The 16,397-nt window shown below is 42.9% G+C and overlaps 1 protein-coding gene across 2 annotated transcripts in view; it reads right to left on the bottom strand.

The window, feature by feature from the left end:
- Positions 1–16,397, bottom strand: part of ACAA1 (acetyl-CoA acyltransferase 1) — a 41,409-nt gene that overhangs the window by 1,957 nt on the left and 23,055 nt on the right. Inside the window, exons 6-11 of one of the 2 annotated variants that reach the window (XM_073334721.2) lie at positions 14,451–14,549; positions 13,692–13,772; positions 10,293–10,483; positions 9,956–10,135; positions 9,005–9,060; positions 438–583 (exon numbers count right to left, since the gene is read on the bottom strand). In XM_073334721.2, the coding sequence (XP_073190822.2) occupies positions 438–583; positions 9,005–9,060; positions 9,956–10,135; positions 10,293–10,483; positions 13,692–13,772; positions 14,451–14,549 (753 nt within the window). The remainder of the gene's footprint in view (positions 1–437; positions 584–9,004; positions 9,061–9,955; positions 10,136–10,292; positions 10,484–13,691; positions 13,773–14,450; positions 14,550–16,397) is intronic. The other variant, XM_073334722.2, reaches the window with a different exon arrangement.

The raw sequence follows: 16,397 nt of genomic DNA, 5'->3' as shown, positions 1-16,397 counted from the left end.
AGCTTTAGGACTCTGCTTTGATTGAGGTCGTGTTGAAGAAGAAACTCACCCTCTGAGACGAAGGGATGGGATCAGTTCAGAATACTGCCATAAGAAAACCACCACACTGCCTCCCTCTACTACTCTTCAGAATGCTCAGCTATGATCTACTCCAGGTGTACAATGAAACTCTCATGCTGTTCATCAGAATTTGTGGGGAAATACGGTGTGTGTAAATCCACCAGGAAACTCTAAACTAAGTTTCTCTACTCTGAAGATACCTGAGTCGCTCTTACTCAATTTGTTTAGCGATAATATCCTGCCATCTCCTACTGTCCTCCAGGCTATGGCAGAAACATGAATGCTCCATTTTAAGGAAGGGACATCACAAGCTTTGACCATTACCTTGTAGATACTTTACAGAAACCACCATTTACCACATTATTTTAAATGCTCACCGTTTTCCCCTTCGCTTCAGTTCATTGAGCAAAGTGACAACTTGACGAGCCCCAGTACAGCCTAGTGGGTGACCCAATGCTATAGCTCCTCCAAGGGGGTTGACCTTCTCCTTTGGGATCCCCAGTTTCTCAACACAATACACAACCTAGAAAGACATACCAAGAATGTCCTTGTGAAATTAATCACGTTATGTGTCAGTTCTCAGCATGTATCCTATACTGGGGAACAGCCTGGATTGCCACAAGAATGGCCAGACTGGGGCAGACCAATGGTCCATATAGCCCAGTATCCTGTCTTCTGACAGTGTCCAATGCCAGACGCTTCAGAGGGAATGAGCAGAACAGGGCAATCTATCAAATGATCCACACTGTTCTCCAGTCCCAGCTTCTGGCAGTCAGAGGTTTACGGACATCCAGAGCATGGGATTGCATCCCTGACCATCTTGGCTAATAGCCATTGATTGACCTATCCTCCTTGAACCTAATTCTTTCTTGAACCTAGTTACACTTTTAACATTCCCAACATTCCCTGGTAACGAATTCCACAGGTTGACTGTGCCTTGTGTGAAGAATTACTGCCTTTTGCTTTAAACCAGCTGCCTATTTATTTCATCAGGTCCCCCGGCTCTTGTGTTATGTGAAGGGGTAAATAACATTTTTTTATTCACTTGCTCCACACCATTAATGATTTTATAGACCTCTATCATATCTCCCGCTAGTCGTCTCTTTTCTAAACAGAGCAGTCCCAGTCTTCTTAATCTCTCCTCATACGGAAGCTGTTCCATTCCCCAAGACATTTCTGCTGTCCTTCTCTGTACTTTTTCCGATTCTAATATATCTTTTTTGAGATGGGGCCCCCAGGACTGCACGTAGTATTCAAGGATTGGGCATACCATGGATTTATGTAGTAGCATTATGATTTTGTGTGTCTTTTTATCTATCCCTTTCCTAATAGTTCCTAACATTCTGCTAGCTTCTTTGACATCCACATTGAGTGGATGTTTTCAGAGAACTATCCATGATTACTCCAAGATCCCTTGCTTGAGTGGTAACAGCTAATTTAGACACCATCATTTTGTTTATATAGTTGGGATTATGTTTTCCAATGTGCATTACTTTACATTTATCAACACTGAATTTCATCTGCCATTTTGTTGCCCAGTCACCCAGTTTGGTTAGATCCCTTTGTAACTCTTTGCAGTCAGATTTAGACTTCACTATCTTGAATAATTTTATATCATCTCCAAATTTTAGCTCCTCACTGCTTACCCCTTTTTCCAGATAATTTATAAATATGGTGAACAGCACTGGTCCTAGTACAGATCCCAGGGGGGCAATGCTATTTACCCCTCTTCATTCTGAAAACTGACCATTTATTCCTACCCTTTGTTTCTTATCTTTTAACCAGTTACTGATCCATGAGAGGACCTTCTCTCTTATCCCATGACTGCCTATACTTTGCTAAAGAACCTTTTGTGAGGGATCTGGTCAAAGACTTTCTGAAAGTCCAAGTACACTATATCCATTGGATTATCCTTGTTCACATTTGTTGACCTCCTCAAAGAATTCTAATAGATTAGGAAGCATGATTTCCCTTTACAAAAGCCAGGGATTCCCCAACAAATTGTGTTTTATCTGTATGTCTAATAATTCTGTCCTTTACTACAGTGTCAACCAATTTGCCTGGTATTGAAATTAGGCTTACTGGCCTGTAATTGCCAGGATCACCTCTCAAGGCTTTTAAAAAAATCATGAAAAAACTGCATGAAAAAACTTGTACAGATACAGACAGACATCATCTTCCTTTCCAAATGCAAACAGATGGACATCGTACCAAAAGGACTGAAGGTAAAAAATCCATTACAATCTACATACCACACAGACTATGCTGACAGCTTGTGCCACACGCTCTCAAAGAAACTGCGGAATCACCTGATCAACATCCTCTACAGCAAACAGGGAAAGATTAAGAATGAGCTCTCAAAAATGGATACTCTCATAAAAAACCAACCTTTCACACAAGCTTCCTCGTGGCTGGATTTTACTAAAACTAGGCAAGCCATTTACAACGCACACTTTGCTTCTCTACAAAAGAAAAAGGACACTAAACTTTCTAAACTACTACATGCTACAAGGGGCCACAGCAATGGTTCCCTCAACCCACCTAGCAATATTGTTAACCTATCCAACTATACTCTCAGCCCAGCAGAAGCAGCTGTTCTATCTCGGGGCCTCTCCTTCTGCCCCTCCACCCCCACGAACATGATACAGTTCTGTGGTGACCTAGAATCCTATTTTCGACGTCTCCGACTCAAGGAATATTTCCAAAATACCTCTGAACAGCATACTAATCCACAGAGGTCTCCCTACCAACACTACAGAAAGAGGGATTCTAGGTGGACTCCTCCTGAAGGTCGAAACAGCAGACTGGACTTCTACATAGAGTGCTTCCGCCGACGTGCACGGGCTGAAATTGTGGAAAAGAAGCATCACTTGCCCCATAACCTCAGCCATGCGGAACGCAATGCCATCCACAGCCTCAGAAACAACTCTGACATCATAATCAAAAAGGCTGACAAAGGAGGTGCTGTTGTCATCATGAATAGGTCGGAATATGAACAAGAGGCTGCTCGGCAGCTCTCCAACACGAGTTTCTACAAGCCATTACCCTCTGATCCCACTGAGAGTTACCAAAAGCAACTACAGCATTTGCTCAAGAAACTTCCTGAAAAAGCACAAGATCAAATCCGCACAGACACACCCCTGGAACCCCGACCTGGGATATTCTATCTACTACCCAAGATCCATAAACCTGGAAATCCTGGGCGCCCCCTCATCTCAGGCATTGGCACCCTGACAGCAGGATTGTCTGGCTATGTAGACTCCCTCCTCAGGCCCTACGCTACCAGCACTCCCAGCTACCTTCGAGACACCACTGACTTCCTGAGGAAACTACAATCCATCGGTGATCTTCCTGATAACACCACCCTGGCCACTATGGATGTAGAAGCCCTCTACACCAACATTCCACACAAAGATGGACTACAAGCCGTCAAGAACACTATCCCCGATAATGTCACGGCTAACCTGGTGGCTGAACTTTGTGACTTTGTCCTTACCCATAACTACTTCACATTTGGGGACAATGTATACCTTCAGATCAGCGGCAATGCTATGGGTACCCGCATGGCCCCACAGTATGCCAACATTTTTATGAAAAAAGAAAAGGAGTACTTGTGGCACCTTAGAGACTAACCAATTTATTTGAGCATGAGCTTTCGTGAGCTACAGCTCACTTCATCAGATGTTTACCGTGGAAACTGCAGCAGACTTTATATACACACAGAAATCATGAAACAATACCTCCTCCCACCCCACTGTCCTGCTGGTAATAGCTAAGCTATTACCAGCAGGACAGTGGGGTGGGAGGAGGTATTGTTTCATGATTTCTGTGTGTATATAAAGTCTGCTGCAGTTTCCACGGTAAACATCTGATGAAGTGAGCTGTAGCTCACGAAAGCTCATGCTCAAATAAATTGGTTAGTCTCTAAGGTGCCACAAGTACTCCTTTTCTTTTTGCGAATACAGACTAACACGGCTGTTCCTCTGAAACCCAACATTTTTATGGCTGATTTAGAACAACGCTTCCTCAGCTCTCGTCCCCTAAAGCCCCTACTCTACTTGCGCTATATTGATGACATCTTCATCATCTGGACCCATGGAAAAGAAGCCCTTGAGGAATTCCACCATGATTTCAACAATTTCCATCCCACCACCAACCTCAGCCTGGTCCAGTCCACACAAGAGATCCACTTCCTGGACACTACAGTGCTAATAAACAATGGTCACATAAACACCACCCTATACCGGAAACCTACTGACCGCTATTCCTACCTGCATGCCTCCAGCTTTCACCCTGACCACACCACACGATCCATCGTCTACAGCCAAGCTCTGCGATACAACCGCATTTGCTCCAACCCCTCAGACAGAGACAAACACCTACAAGATCTCTGTCAAGCTTTCTTACAACTACAATACCCACCTGCAGAAGTAAAGAAACAGATTGATAGAGCCAGAAGAGTTCCCACAAGTTACCTACTACAGGACAGGCCTAACAAAGAAAATAACAGAACGCCACTAGCCGTCACCTTCAGCCCCCAACTAAAACCCCTCCAACGCATTATTAAGGATCTACAACCTATCCTGAAGGATGACCCAACACTCTCACAAATCTTGGGAGACAGGCCAGTCCTTGCCTACAGACAGCCCCGCAACCTGAAGCAAATACTCACCAACAACCACATACCACACAACAGAACCACTAACCCAGGAACCTACCCTTGCAACAAAGCCCGTTGCCAACTGTGCCCACATATCTATTCAGGGGACACCATCACAGGGCCTAATAACATCAGCCACACTATCAGAGGCTCGTTCACCTGCACATCCACCAATGTGATATATGCCATCATGTGCCAGCAATGCCCCTCTGCCATGTACATTGGTCAAACTGGACAGTCTCTACGTAAAAGAATAAATGGACACAAATCAGATGTCAAGAATTATAACATTCATAAACCAGTCGGAGAACACTTCAATCTCTCTGGTCACGCAATCACAGACATGAAGGTCGCTATCTTAAAACAAAAAAACTTCAAATCCAGACTCCAGCGAGAAACTGCTGAATTGGAATTCATTTGCAAATTGGATACTATTAATTTAGGCTTAACTAGAGACTTGGAGTGGCTAAGTCATTATGCAAGGTAGCCTGTTTCCTCTTGTTTTTTCCTACCCCCCCCCCCCCAGATGTTCTGGTTTAACTTGGATTTAAACTTGAAGAGTGGTCAGTTTGGATGAGCTATTACCAGCAGGAGAGTGAGTTTGTGTGTGTATGGGGGTGGGGGGGATGTGAGAAAACCTGGATTTGTGCAGGAAATAGCCCAACTTGATTGTCATGCACATTGTGTAAAGAGTTGTCACTTTGGATGGGCTATCACCAGCAGGAGAGTGAATTTGTGTGGGGGGGTGGAGGGTGAGAAAACCTGGATTTGTGCTGGAAATGGCCCACCTGATGATCACTTTAGATAAGCTATTACCAGCAGGACAGTGGGGTGGGAGGAGGTATTGGTTCATATTCTCTGTGTATATATATAGTCTGCTGCAGTTTCCACGATATGCATCTGATGAAGTGAGCTGTAGCTCACGAAAGCTTATGCTCTAATAAATTGGTTAGTCTCTAAGGTGCCACAAGTACTCCTTTTCTTTTTTAAAAAAATCAGTGTTACATTAGCTATTCTGCAATCATCTGATACAGAGGCTGATTTAAATGACAGATTACATAGCACAGTTAGTAGTTCTGCAGTTTCATATTTAAGTTCCTTCAGAACTCTTTGGTGCATACCACTTGGTTGTGGTGATTTATGATTGTTTAATTTATCAATTTGCTCCAAAACCACCTATCCTGACAACTTAATCTGGGACAGTTCCTCAGATTTATTACCTAAAAAGAATGGCTCAGGTGTGGGAATCTCCAGCACATCCTCTGCAACGGCCTTGTCTACCTTGATGCTCCACTGGCACCTCAATCAGACAGTGGCCCCACTGATTTTGTCACAGGCTTCCTGCTTCTGATGTACTTAAAACAAATTTGCTGTTAGTTTTTGTGTCTTTTGCTAGTTGCTCTTCAAATCCTTTTTTGGCCTGCCTCATTATACTTTTACACTTGACTTGCCAGAGTTTATGCTCAGTAGAATTTGTCTTCCAATTTTTAAAAGATGTCTTTTTGTCTCTAACTGCCTCTCTAACTCCGCTGTTTATCCATGGTGGCATTTTTTGACCTGTTACTATTAACTTTTAGTTGTGGTTTATATGTAGTTTGAGCCTCTTCTCTGGTGTTTTTAAAAAGTTTCCATGCAGCTTGCAGGCATTTCACTCTTGTGACTGTTCCTTTTAATTTCCATTTAACTAGCCTCCTCATTTTTGCATAGTTCCCCTTTCTGAAGCTAAATGTTACGATGGTTTGGTTTTTGGGGTATTTTCCACCCTACAAGGATGTTAAATGTAATTACATTATGGTTGCTTTTACCTAGCAATTCAGCTATATTCACTTCTTGGACCAGATCCTGTACGGCACTTAGGACTAAATCAAGAATTGCCTCTCCCATTGGGCATTCCAGGACTAGCTCCAAGAAGCATCCATTAATGGTATCTAGAAATTTTATCTCTGAAACCCATTCTGCGGTGACATGTGCCTAGTCAATATGAGGATAGTTGAAATCCCCCATTATTATTAGGTTTTCTGTTTTTCAAGCCTCTCTAATCTCCCTGAGCTCTTCACAATCATCATCATCATGCCAGTCAGGTTGGTAATATATTCCTACTGCTATACACTTATTATTCAAGCGTGGAATTTCTACCCATAGAGTTTTTATGGTACTGTTTGATTCATTTAAGATTTTTACGCTATTGGACTATGTTTTCTTTCACATATAGTGCCATTCCCCCACCAGTACGACCTATACTGTGATTGCTATTTATTTTATACCCTGACTTTACCATGTCCCAATGATTATCATCATTCCACCAAAAAGAAAAGGAGTACTTGTGGCACCTGAGAGACTAACCAATTTATTTGAGCATAAGCTTTCGTGAGCTACAGCTCACTTCATCGGATGCATACTGTGGAAAGTTTAGAAGATCTTATTATATACACACAAAGCATGAAAAAATACCTCCTCCCACCCCACTCTCCTGCTGGTAATAGCTTATCTAAAGTGATCACTCTCTTTACAATGTGTATGATAATCAAGTTGGGCCATTTCCAGCACAAATCCAGGTTTTCTCACCCCCCCCCCCCCACACACACACACAAACTCACTCTCCTACTGGTAATAGCTTATCCAAAGTGACCACTCTCCTTATATTGTGTATGATAATCAAGGTGGGCCATTTCCAGCACAAATCCAGGGTTTAACAAGAACGTCTGGGGGGGGGAGGAGGGTGGTAGGAAAAAACAAGGGGAAATAGGCTTGAATAGAGACTGGGAGTGGCTTAGTCATTATGCAAGGTAGCCTAAGTTAATTGTATCCAATTTGCAAATGAATTCCAATTCAGCAGTTTCTCGCTGGAGTCTGGATTTGAAGTTTTTTTGTTGTAAAATAGCGACTTTCATGTCTGTAATCGCGTGATCAGAGAGATTGAAGTGTTCTCCGACTGGTTTATGAATGTTATAATTCTTGACATCTGATTTGTGCCCATTTACTCTTTTACGTAGAGACTGTCCAGTTTGACCAATGTACATGGCAGAGGGGCATTGCTGGCACATGATGGCATATAACACATTGGTGGATGTGCAGGTGAACGAGCCTCTGATAGTGTGGCTGATGTTATTAGGCCCTGTGATGGTGTCCCCTGAATAGATATGTGGGCACAGTTGGCAACGGGCTTTGTTGCAAGGGTTCCTGGGTTAGTGGTTCTGTTGTGTGGTATGTGGTTGCTGGTGAGTATTTGCTTCAGGTTGGGGGGCTGTCTGCAGGCAAGGACTGGCCTGTCTCCCAAGATTTGTGAGAGTGTTGGGTCATCCTTCAGGATAGGTTGTAGATCCTTAATAATGCGTTGGAGGGGTTTTAGTTGGGGGCTGAAGGTGACGGCTAGTGGCGTTCTGTTATTTTCTTTGTTAGGCCTGTCCTGTAGTAGGTGACTTCTGGGAACTCTTCTGGCTCTATCAATCTGTTTCTTCACTTCCGCAGGTGGGTATTGTAGTTGTAAGAATACTTGATAGAGATCTTGTAGGTGTCTGTCTCTGTCTGAGGGGTTGGAGCAAATGCAGTTGTATCGCAGAGCTTGGCTGTAGACGATGGATCGTGTGGTGTGGTCAGGGTGAAAGCTGGAGGCTTTCTGTGATGCCTGTTATATCAATATCCTCATTTAATAGCAGGCACTCAAGTTCACCCATCTTAGTATTAGGCACCTTGCATTTGTATACAGTTGCAAAGCTTATAAGTAAACTCAGGTCTGTACATTCAATGGAATACTGAACCCAACTGGCTACGTGCATTCCCAGTGTAAGTCTGTTGTCTTCAGTGGATTTACATCACGGATGAATTTAGCTCAAGATATATAATTTAAGGAAAAGCATGGCATTCAGATTTACCACTCCAAATAAGTATTTAAAATAAATTTGTGTTAGTAACTGAGCCTACATGATGTGTCTTGCATACTGAGAGTGAAGATATTCGTAGGTCTGTCTTCAGCATCTACATGCATCTCTATGAAAGACACTGGAACTACATTGTGTACCTAAGACACATGGGAAACTGAGCTAGACTGATACATTTATAAATTCACCTTTATAAAATAAGCCATAAGATACAATTAGGGAGATTTTAAACACACCTGAGTTTGGTTTCTAGAGCAGAAGACACTATAGTGAAGATTCCATCTGGGTTTTTATTAAACACCCCTCTTACTAGATCCGTTACATTTATAGTTGTAACCACTATGTAATTCTGCTCAGTCACCAGGCAACGTAGAAATCCAAAATTAAACAAGATGGGCAGTCTCACCTGACTAGCAAAGGCTTCATTAATTTCATATATATCAATATCATTCACAGTCAAACCTGTGTGTTAGAGAGAGACCAGAAGTTAAAAGAAGATTTAATAACTGAAAAATAGTGTCTGAAAGAAAATATTCCTAAATAGAAGGCTTTCAATGAAACATTTCCACTTCCCCCTCACAGGAATGAGGGCATATATGGGTAATTGCAGCATAGTTGGATATCAAAGGTCATAAAACTTAAAATTATGTATAATGATTTAAGTATCACTACTAGACTTTTGGATAAGATATAAACAAAATTCCCTTCCACCCAACCCTTGTAGAGGTTAAAGATCTTAGGATATTTTCAGAGAGGATGTGAGAACAAAAGAACTGCTGTTAAATTTACCTAACTCATTGCCAAACTCATTCTGTGAGACTCCTGGAGTATGAAAGGAATTACAGAAACAGCTCAAATTCCATGGATAAAACATGTAAAATACTATGCTTATTTACAGAATATAAGTAGTTGTCATTCTGAACTGGCCTCTCCTAGAAGAGTATTCATTAATAATGAGCTTAATTTACAGGCATGTGATTTCAGACTGGAGTGTCTCACCCATATTAAGATGAGAGAAGCACAACATCAGAGAACAAATCATGTACTACACTTATTAATGCTTTGCTGGAACTGTAAAAGGTTTCAAGGCAAGTTTCTGAGCACATACAAATGAAATTATTATTTATATTTTGTAATGCATGTGAATAGAATCTTACAATAATCCTAGGCAGAATTTCTTCTAAGATTATAAATTTAATTAATCAGTATTCCCACTGCTGCTAAATAACTCCATGAGCTGAAGTGATCGAGATCACATTATAATTTATAATACTGCAGCACTTAGGACCCCTACTCATGGGCCAGGACCCCATTTTGCTTGTCACAGTATAACAGAACAAAAAACATGATACCTTACCAGCCTTCTCCAAAGCTACTGGAATGGCAAAGGCTGGCCCTATGCCCATGACATCGGGTGGGACTCCAACCACAGCATAAGATTTTAACACCCCTAGGACTGGAAGCCCCAACTGCGTTGCTTTAGAGCGTTTTGCCAGTAGAACTGCAGCAGCTCCATCGCTGACCTGACTGGAGTTCCCTGTCGAGAGAGATTTCACAGACAATATCACCTTTGCCTGGGGCATGTTTAGTTACCAGTAATGCAGCTGGGACTGGGAGGATAACAAAATGGCTAATAGTACATGCCAACAGAACACGGATTCACAAATAACTATTCATCTACTGAGAGTGCTTACCAGCTGTAGTGGAGCCATTTTCCTTGAAGGCAGGCTTCAGTTTTGCCAAGCCTTCCAGAGTTGTACTAGGTCTGATCCCTTCATCTTGGAGTACAGTGATAGTTTTCTGATTGCCCTGGTCATCCTTAACAGTGGTCCTCACTGGAATGATTTCATTTTTAAACAATCCCATCTGCTGAGCTCTCGCAGCTCTATTAGTATAAAATGCATGAATGGTTAAAAATCTGGAGTAGGACTGTACCAAATGCTTCTAAAATCACCAGAGCTAATTAATGACAACATAAATTATGAAGGGATTGGTTTACAGATGCATCATTCATTGCTTAAAAATAGTCGAGTATGTGTAGTGTTGTTCTTTAACAAATAGAAATAGAACTGTACAACTGTGTGCAATGGGCCCTATACTGCTAACATAATGAAAATTCTCCTTTAGCATAAGTGGTAGGAGGCCATGTTTCTGAAGCAGGAAGAGCCAGGTTCTACCCCTGCTATCACTAGAGCTGGGTGAATAATGGATTTTTTTGATTATCTGGCAATTCAAACACACACACACACACACGCTTACTTTTAATTATTTAAATAAAATTAAAGGAAATTCTGAACCAAAAGGTCACTTCAAATCTAAAATCAAAATATTTCAAAAATGTCAAAACAAAACATACGGTTGGACGCTTTCATTCTTTAAGAGTTTAAGTACAGGCTGAGCAAGCTAAGCAGCATGATGACAGTTACGTTTTCCTGCTAGTTACCACAGAATGCATCAAGTTTCTCCCACTCGTCTGCCTTCCAATAAAGAGAAGTTGAACTTTATGCTGGGGTGTTGAAATCTATTGGCATAATGCACTAACATTTAAATATCTAATTTCATCCCAGAAGGATTCCAGAGCACGTGACATAATTTATCGAACTACATACACCAGAATCACTTCACCTAGCACCAAAATGCAGGTGGAGTGGAGTGTGGCAGCTATTTCAGCACAGAGAAATATTAAGTCTGGGACAGAAAATAAAAATACCGTATTGAACTAAAATTACTGGTCCTGTTTAGGAGGGGCTGAATGCAATTAACCAAACTGGAATCTGATTTTGACACTATGATGCAATACTCTGTTTCAGAAAGTAAGAAGGGCTCTTTTACACCAACAAGGGTGTTAAGGACCCCTACTGGACATCTGATTTGAGAAATGGCACCTCCAACAGCACATGCTCCTATTCCTATGGGTCGGAGAAGAGTGCCATCTACTGAATAGGTGACTGTTAAGAGTTGCTCAAATACAACCCCACCACTTCATGCTTTCATTCAAAAAGTGAATTGATGCTTAAACAAATGTAATGGTTCAGGAAAGTGAAAGATAAGAGTGAAATGCTGTAGGATGAGCCAATACAGTCGCAGATACTCCAAGACCAAGGACAGAGCAGCACCCACTTCTCCTGCTCACAGCGATGTGTGTGTACACATACCTTTTTACGTTACTGGTCCAATATCAATAAGAAAAGTTACCACACCAAGTTTTCTAGGAGCAGGGCCAAAATCTAAAGGTTAACTAGCTTGTGCAGTGGCTTCCTGTATTACATAAATAGCTGGACCAGGCAACACTTGATTAGATCTGTGTTTTTCAAAGTTTGGGCCACATAAGCCACTGGGTCGCCTTGCTCAGCACCCAGGGACCCTAGCGGCTCTGGTCAGCACTGCCAACCAGGACATAAAACTCCCGTCAGCGGTGCTGACCATCTAAGGCAGGCTAGTGCCTACCTGTTTCCGTGCCTACCTGTTCCCACACTGCACTTCTACCCTGGAAGCAGCCAGCAGCAGGTCCTGCTTCTAGGCAGGTGGACCACAGGGTTCTGCGTGCTGCCCCCGCCCCAAGCACCGGCTCCGCACTCCCATTGGCCAGTTCCCAGGGCGTGGTGCCAGTGGGCAAGAGCCACTTGGAGCTGCTTACGCGCCTCTGCCTAGGAGCCAAACCTGCTTCCAGGGTGCAACGTGGTCTGCGGTGTCAGGACAGGCGGGAAGCCAGCCTCTGCACCCTGGCTGAGCAGCTTACTGGGAGCCGCAGGAGGTAAGTCCCTGCCCCAACCCCACGCCCCAATCCCCTCCCCCAGCCCTGAGCCCCCCTCAAACCTGGAACCCCTCCTTCCACCCCAAACCCCTTATCCCTGGCCCCACCCAAGAGCCTGCACCCCTCCTGCACCCAAACCCCCTGCCCCAGCCCTGAACCCCCCCCCAAACCCAGAGCCCCTCCACCCCAACCCCTCATCCCCAGCCCAGAGCCCTGACCCCCTCCCACACCGCAACCCCCTACGCCATCCCAGAGCCCCCTCCCACTTCCTGAACCCCTCATTTCTGGCCCCACCCCGCAGCCCTTAGCCTCGCACCCCAACCCTCTGCTCCGGCCCTGAGCCCCTCATCCCCAGTTCCGTTGGGTCGCAGGCATCAACAATATTTTTCAACTGGGTCCCCAGAAAAAAAGTTTGAAAACCACTGGATTAGACTGTTACTGTAATTTAGTTTAACTCCTTGGTACCAATTGTTGCAGATAATCTATAGTCAGCAATGGATTATCTATCAGAACAGTTCTATTGTCACCAGGAAATCAATCAATCTAGGTTTTGCAATAATTTAATCTAAGGAAAGGATAGATTACTAGAGTTTGTACTGGGCTCATATGAAGCAAAACATCCACGGCAATGACCGCCAGCTACACTCACAAGTTTAGGGCTTCTCTAGAAGTGACATATTTTGTGTCTGCACCCACACTTTTCCTTCCAGAAAAGCCTCCTCCTACCACAGCATTAGACTTCAGACCAAGGGGATCTCAAGCTATCTAGCTAAAGCGCATTCAACTGTATTTTGGGTTTCAGAGAAACCATGAAAGCTGTGACCCATTTGAGTGGTGGGAAATATAGAAAGCCTGAGCTCAACTACAGATACTTTAAACACTCTTGACTAAGTTTTCTAGCGATATGTACACAGTGGGCTTAGTGGGGGGCTTGGATCAGCATTCACGTTGCACTCCCTGTCAGTACCTGGCCTGAGCCAGGGAAGCTAATGATCCAACCAGCAGACCAAATTTGGTGATGAATCCTGGTCACGTGTCAACTCAGGCATGTTGTGTATATGCTAAGAAGAAGGGGGTTTAGTCATGTGACTCCCATTACAGTTCAGGAGTCACAGCTACCCCCACCTCCACCTCCAGGATCCTCATTCTCTTGGCAGTCGCCTATTTACACTTCACTACATTGCTGTTATTTGAAATGTTACATTTTAAGCCTTTACCACTGGATAACACAAAAACTGTTAACGGGAAATAGGAAAGTTTTCTCTATAGAAATCAAGCATTTTAGATTATCTATGTAATTTTTATTTCCTTGGCACATAAATAAAACCCATGTATTTACTTTTGCTGAGAAGCCATGGCAAAGTCATCTTGCTTCTTTCGGGAAATGCCGAACCTTTCTGCCACATTTTCTGAGGTCATTCTGGGAAAAAATACCACTGGTATTAATCTACCGAGACAGAATTTTATTAAAATTCCATTTGCCATCAAAGACAAGCAGAGAGGGAAGAGTGCAAGCTCTACTCTCAAGTTGACTGATCCCTCCGTGGGCTTAGTGTTCTGCAGTACCACATGACAGAATTATGTCACGTTTCAAATCCGCTCACTTGCTTTCCAAATGAAGAGGGGCTGGGACAGATGCAGAGGCCCCACACGCAGCCCTTGGGGGGAAGGGGAGTGCAGAGGTAGCCTCTAATGTGATTCTGGCTACATCTCCACAATGGAAAGCAATAGAAACTTCAGCGTTTGTGAAATGCAGCAAAATTTCTAGAAACATTAAAAAGGTAGAATATGCAGTTCTGAGCCCCTCAAAATGTTCTCCTACTCCTGCTAATTAAGCCATTGATCTTTACTGTAAGACAACGACGACTGATTTCAAAAGGTCTGGACTACTACCAGTCCTTATACAATTAATCTTCTACCATAACCACAGGAAACGCTGAAGTGCACAGAAATTCAGTAGCGAATCTAAAGGTCAACCATTAAAGAGAGTGAGTTTGAGACAATAAGTTTGGTGCATTTTAAAATACAACAAAACATTGTCTTATGAGATACACAGTCAACAAAATCACTAAGTTCTAGGAAGGAAAATAATACTTACCCCATAGGAATAAGGCAATCTCTGGCTTTACTATTGTCCATCATACGTGAGCTAACATCACCAGGGGTGTCTACATTTCTGAGGGACATTGTTTCCACTCTGGACAGGAAGAAAAGTTAGAATTTACTACCACTGTTTGCCTTAGAAGAATTCATGCAAATTTAGTACCATTTGCACAGTCAAAAGCTCAGAACCCTAATAAAAACCTTGTACATCATACTGCAGAAGCATCCGGCACCTAACCTGTGCCTCACTCTGGTTTCAATCTGCAACATAAATGTAAAGCAATAAAACCACCTCCCTACAGATTAAGGTGCCTGTTATTTTTCTAGGGAAGAATATCACAGTGTCAGTTCATTTCTAGTGTTTTCACAGCATGGGAAGGAGAGTTTACTGGTCATTCTTGGAGCCCTTCTCTGCAGTAAACATATGGGGAAAGCAAAGGTTTCTGGGCAGGAGTTTCCACGGGTAAAATATAAACAAAAGCAATAAAAATACAAGAGTTGCATCTTAAAAAAAGCTGGCTAGGATCCTAACAGGGCAAGTGATAAGGAAACCACTACAGAGAGACTTCATGGAAGTGGTGTCATTTGTCTTGTATTGCACAAGATAAACAAGAAAGGATTGCTATCCAACAAAGAGCTGCAGCCTTTGTCCTAGAAGTGAGTTAACAGATTAAGAAATGAAAATATCAATTCCATGATTATGAAGCCATTTATTACACTAATAAGTTAATGTAAAGTTAAATCAAGCCATGAGTCCTAAGACGGGATAAGGGTTTGTTTTTATATTCTATGCCATCTGTGTATCTGTTTTCCAGCCATATTATTTACATACCACCATCAGGCAAGCAGAAAAACAAGCCCCCAACCCAAGGAGCCTACAATTTAGAGGTCTAATCCTGCACCTTTACTCTAAGTAGTATCTTATTCTTTACTTAAATTGACTCCACTGAAACTACTCAGAGTAAGGTGGCAAAACTCAGGCCCTAAATTAGAGTGAACAACAACAATTGAGCATGATTAAGGTAAAGGGAGACAAGTGGGAGGGGGAATACTGCCACAGGTAGTGTCTGGTTTCGTAAAGGGATCAGCACATAAAAGCTGTTTTGTTTAACATTTGTTCATTAATATCCATAAAGTTACTAAACACAAGATGTGAAGGGACCATTGTGATCATCCAGCCTGACCTCCCACATAACACAGGCTGTAGAATTTCACTCAGCGACTCCTGCCTGCACTGAGCCCAACAACTTGTGGATCAGGAGGTGAAAGGACTGGATCCAGTGCCATGAGCCATCCAGGGCCTTTAAATTGCATCAACTCAGTGGGTTACTGTTGAAAGACTTCCTGGAACAAGCATGTTAACAGAAGTGAATTTGAATGATAACAGAGTACCAAGTGTTCGGCCAGCACAAGGCTGTTCCAGGTACATGCCAATTGCTATGCATCCAGCCATGAGACAGACTTGTTACCTTGCTATGCTAGTTACTTCACAGCAGTCCTAAGAAGGGTAGTGACTAGTTCTCTTGTCTGAGGGTACAGCTACACAGCAGTCAAGGGGTGCAATTCCCAGCTCAAGTAGATATCCACACCCTAGTCTGGCTCAAATTAGTGCCTAAAAACTAGCGGTGTGGCCATGGCAGCACAGTCAGGAGCTTAGGCTATACCTAGGGAGTCATATCTAGGGGCTCCAGTGGGACTGTATTCGTTGGGCAGCTAGCCCGAGTAGCCATTGCCACAGAGCTATTTTTAGCGCACTAGCTCGAGCAAAGCTAGTACATGTATGTCTATGTGAGTGGAGAATTATGCCACCCCACTACTCTGCAGACATACCCTAACTCTTAAATCTTCTCATAAGATGAGATTTTCTATGATGCTGAATTATAAGAGCAATGATTAGGGTAACAGATTGTCACTGAAGGTTACAAATTGATCTCCTTACTGA

The sequence above is a fragment of the Lepidochelys kempii genome, chromosome 2 (genome assembly GCF_965140285.1).
Source record: "Lepidochelys kempii isolate rLepKem1 chromosome 2, rLepKem1.hap1, whole genome shotgun sequence".
Lineage (NCBI taxonomy): Eukaryota > Metazoa > Chordata > Testudines > Cheloniidae > Lepidochelys > Lepidochelys kempii.
Note: the sequence above shows the minus strand (reverse complement) of the source record. Positions and strands in the feature narration are given on the sequence as shown.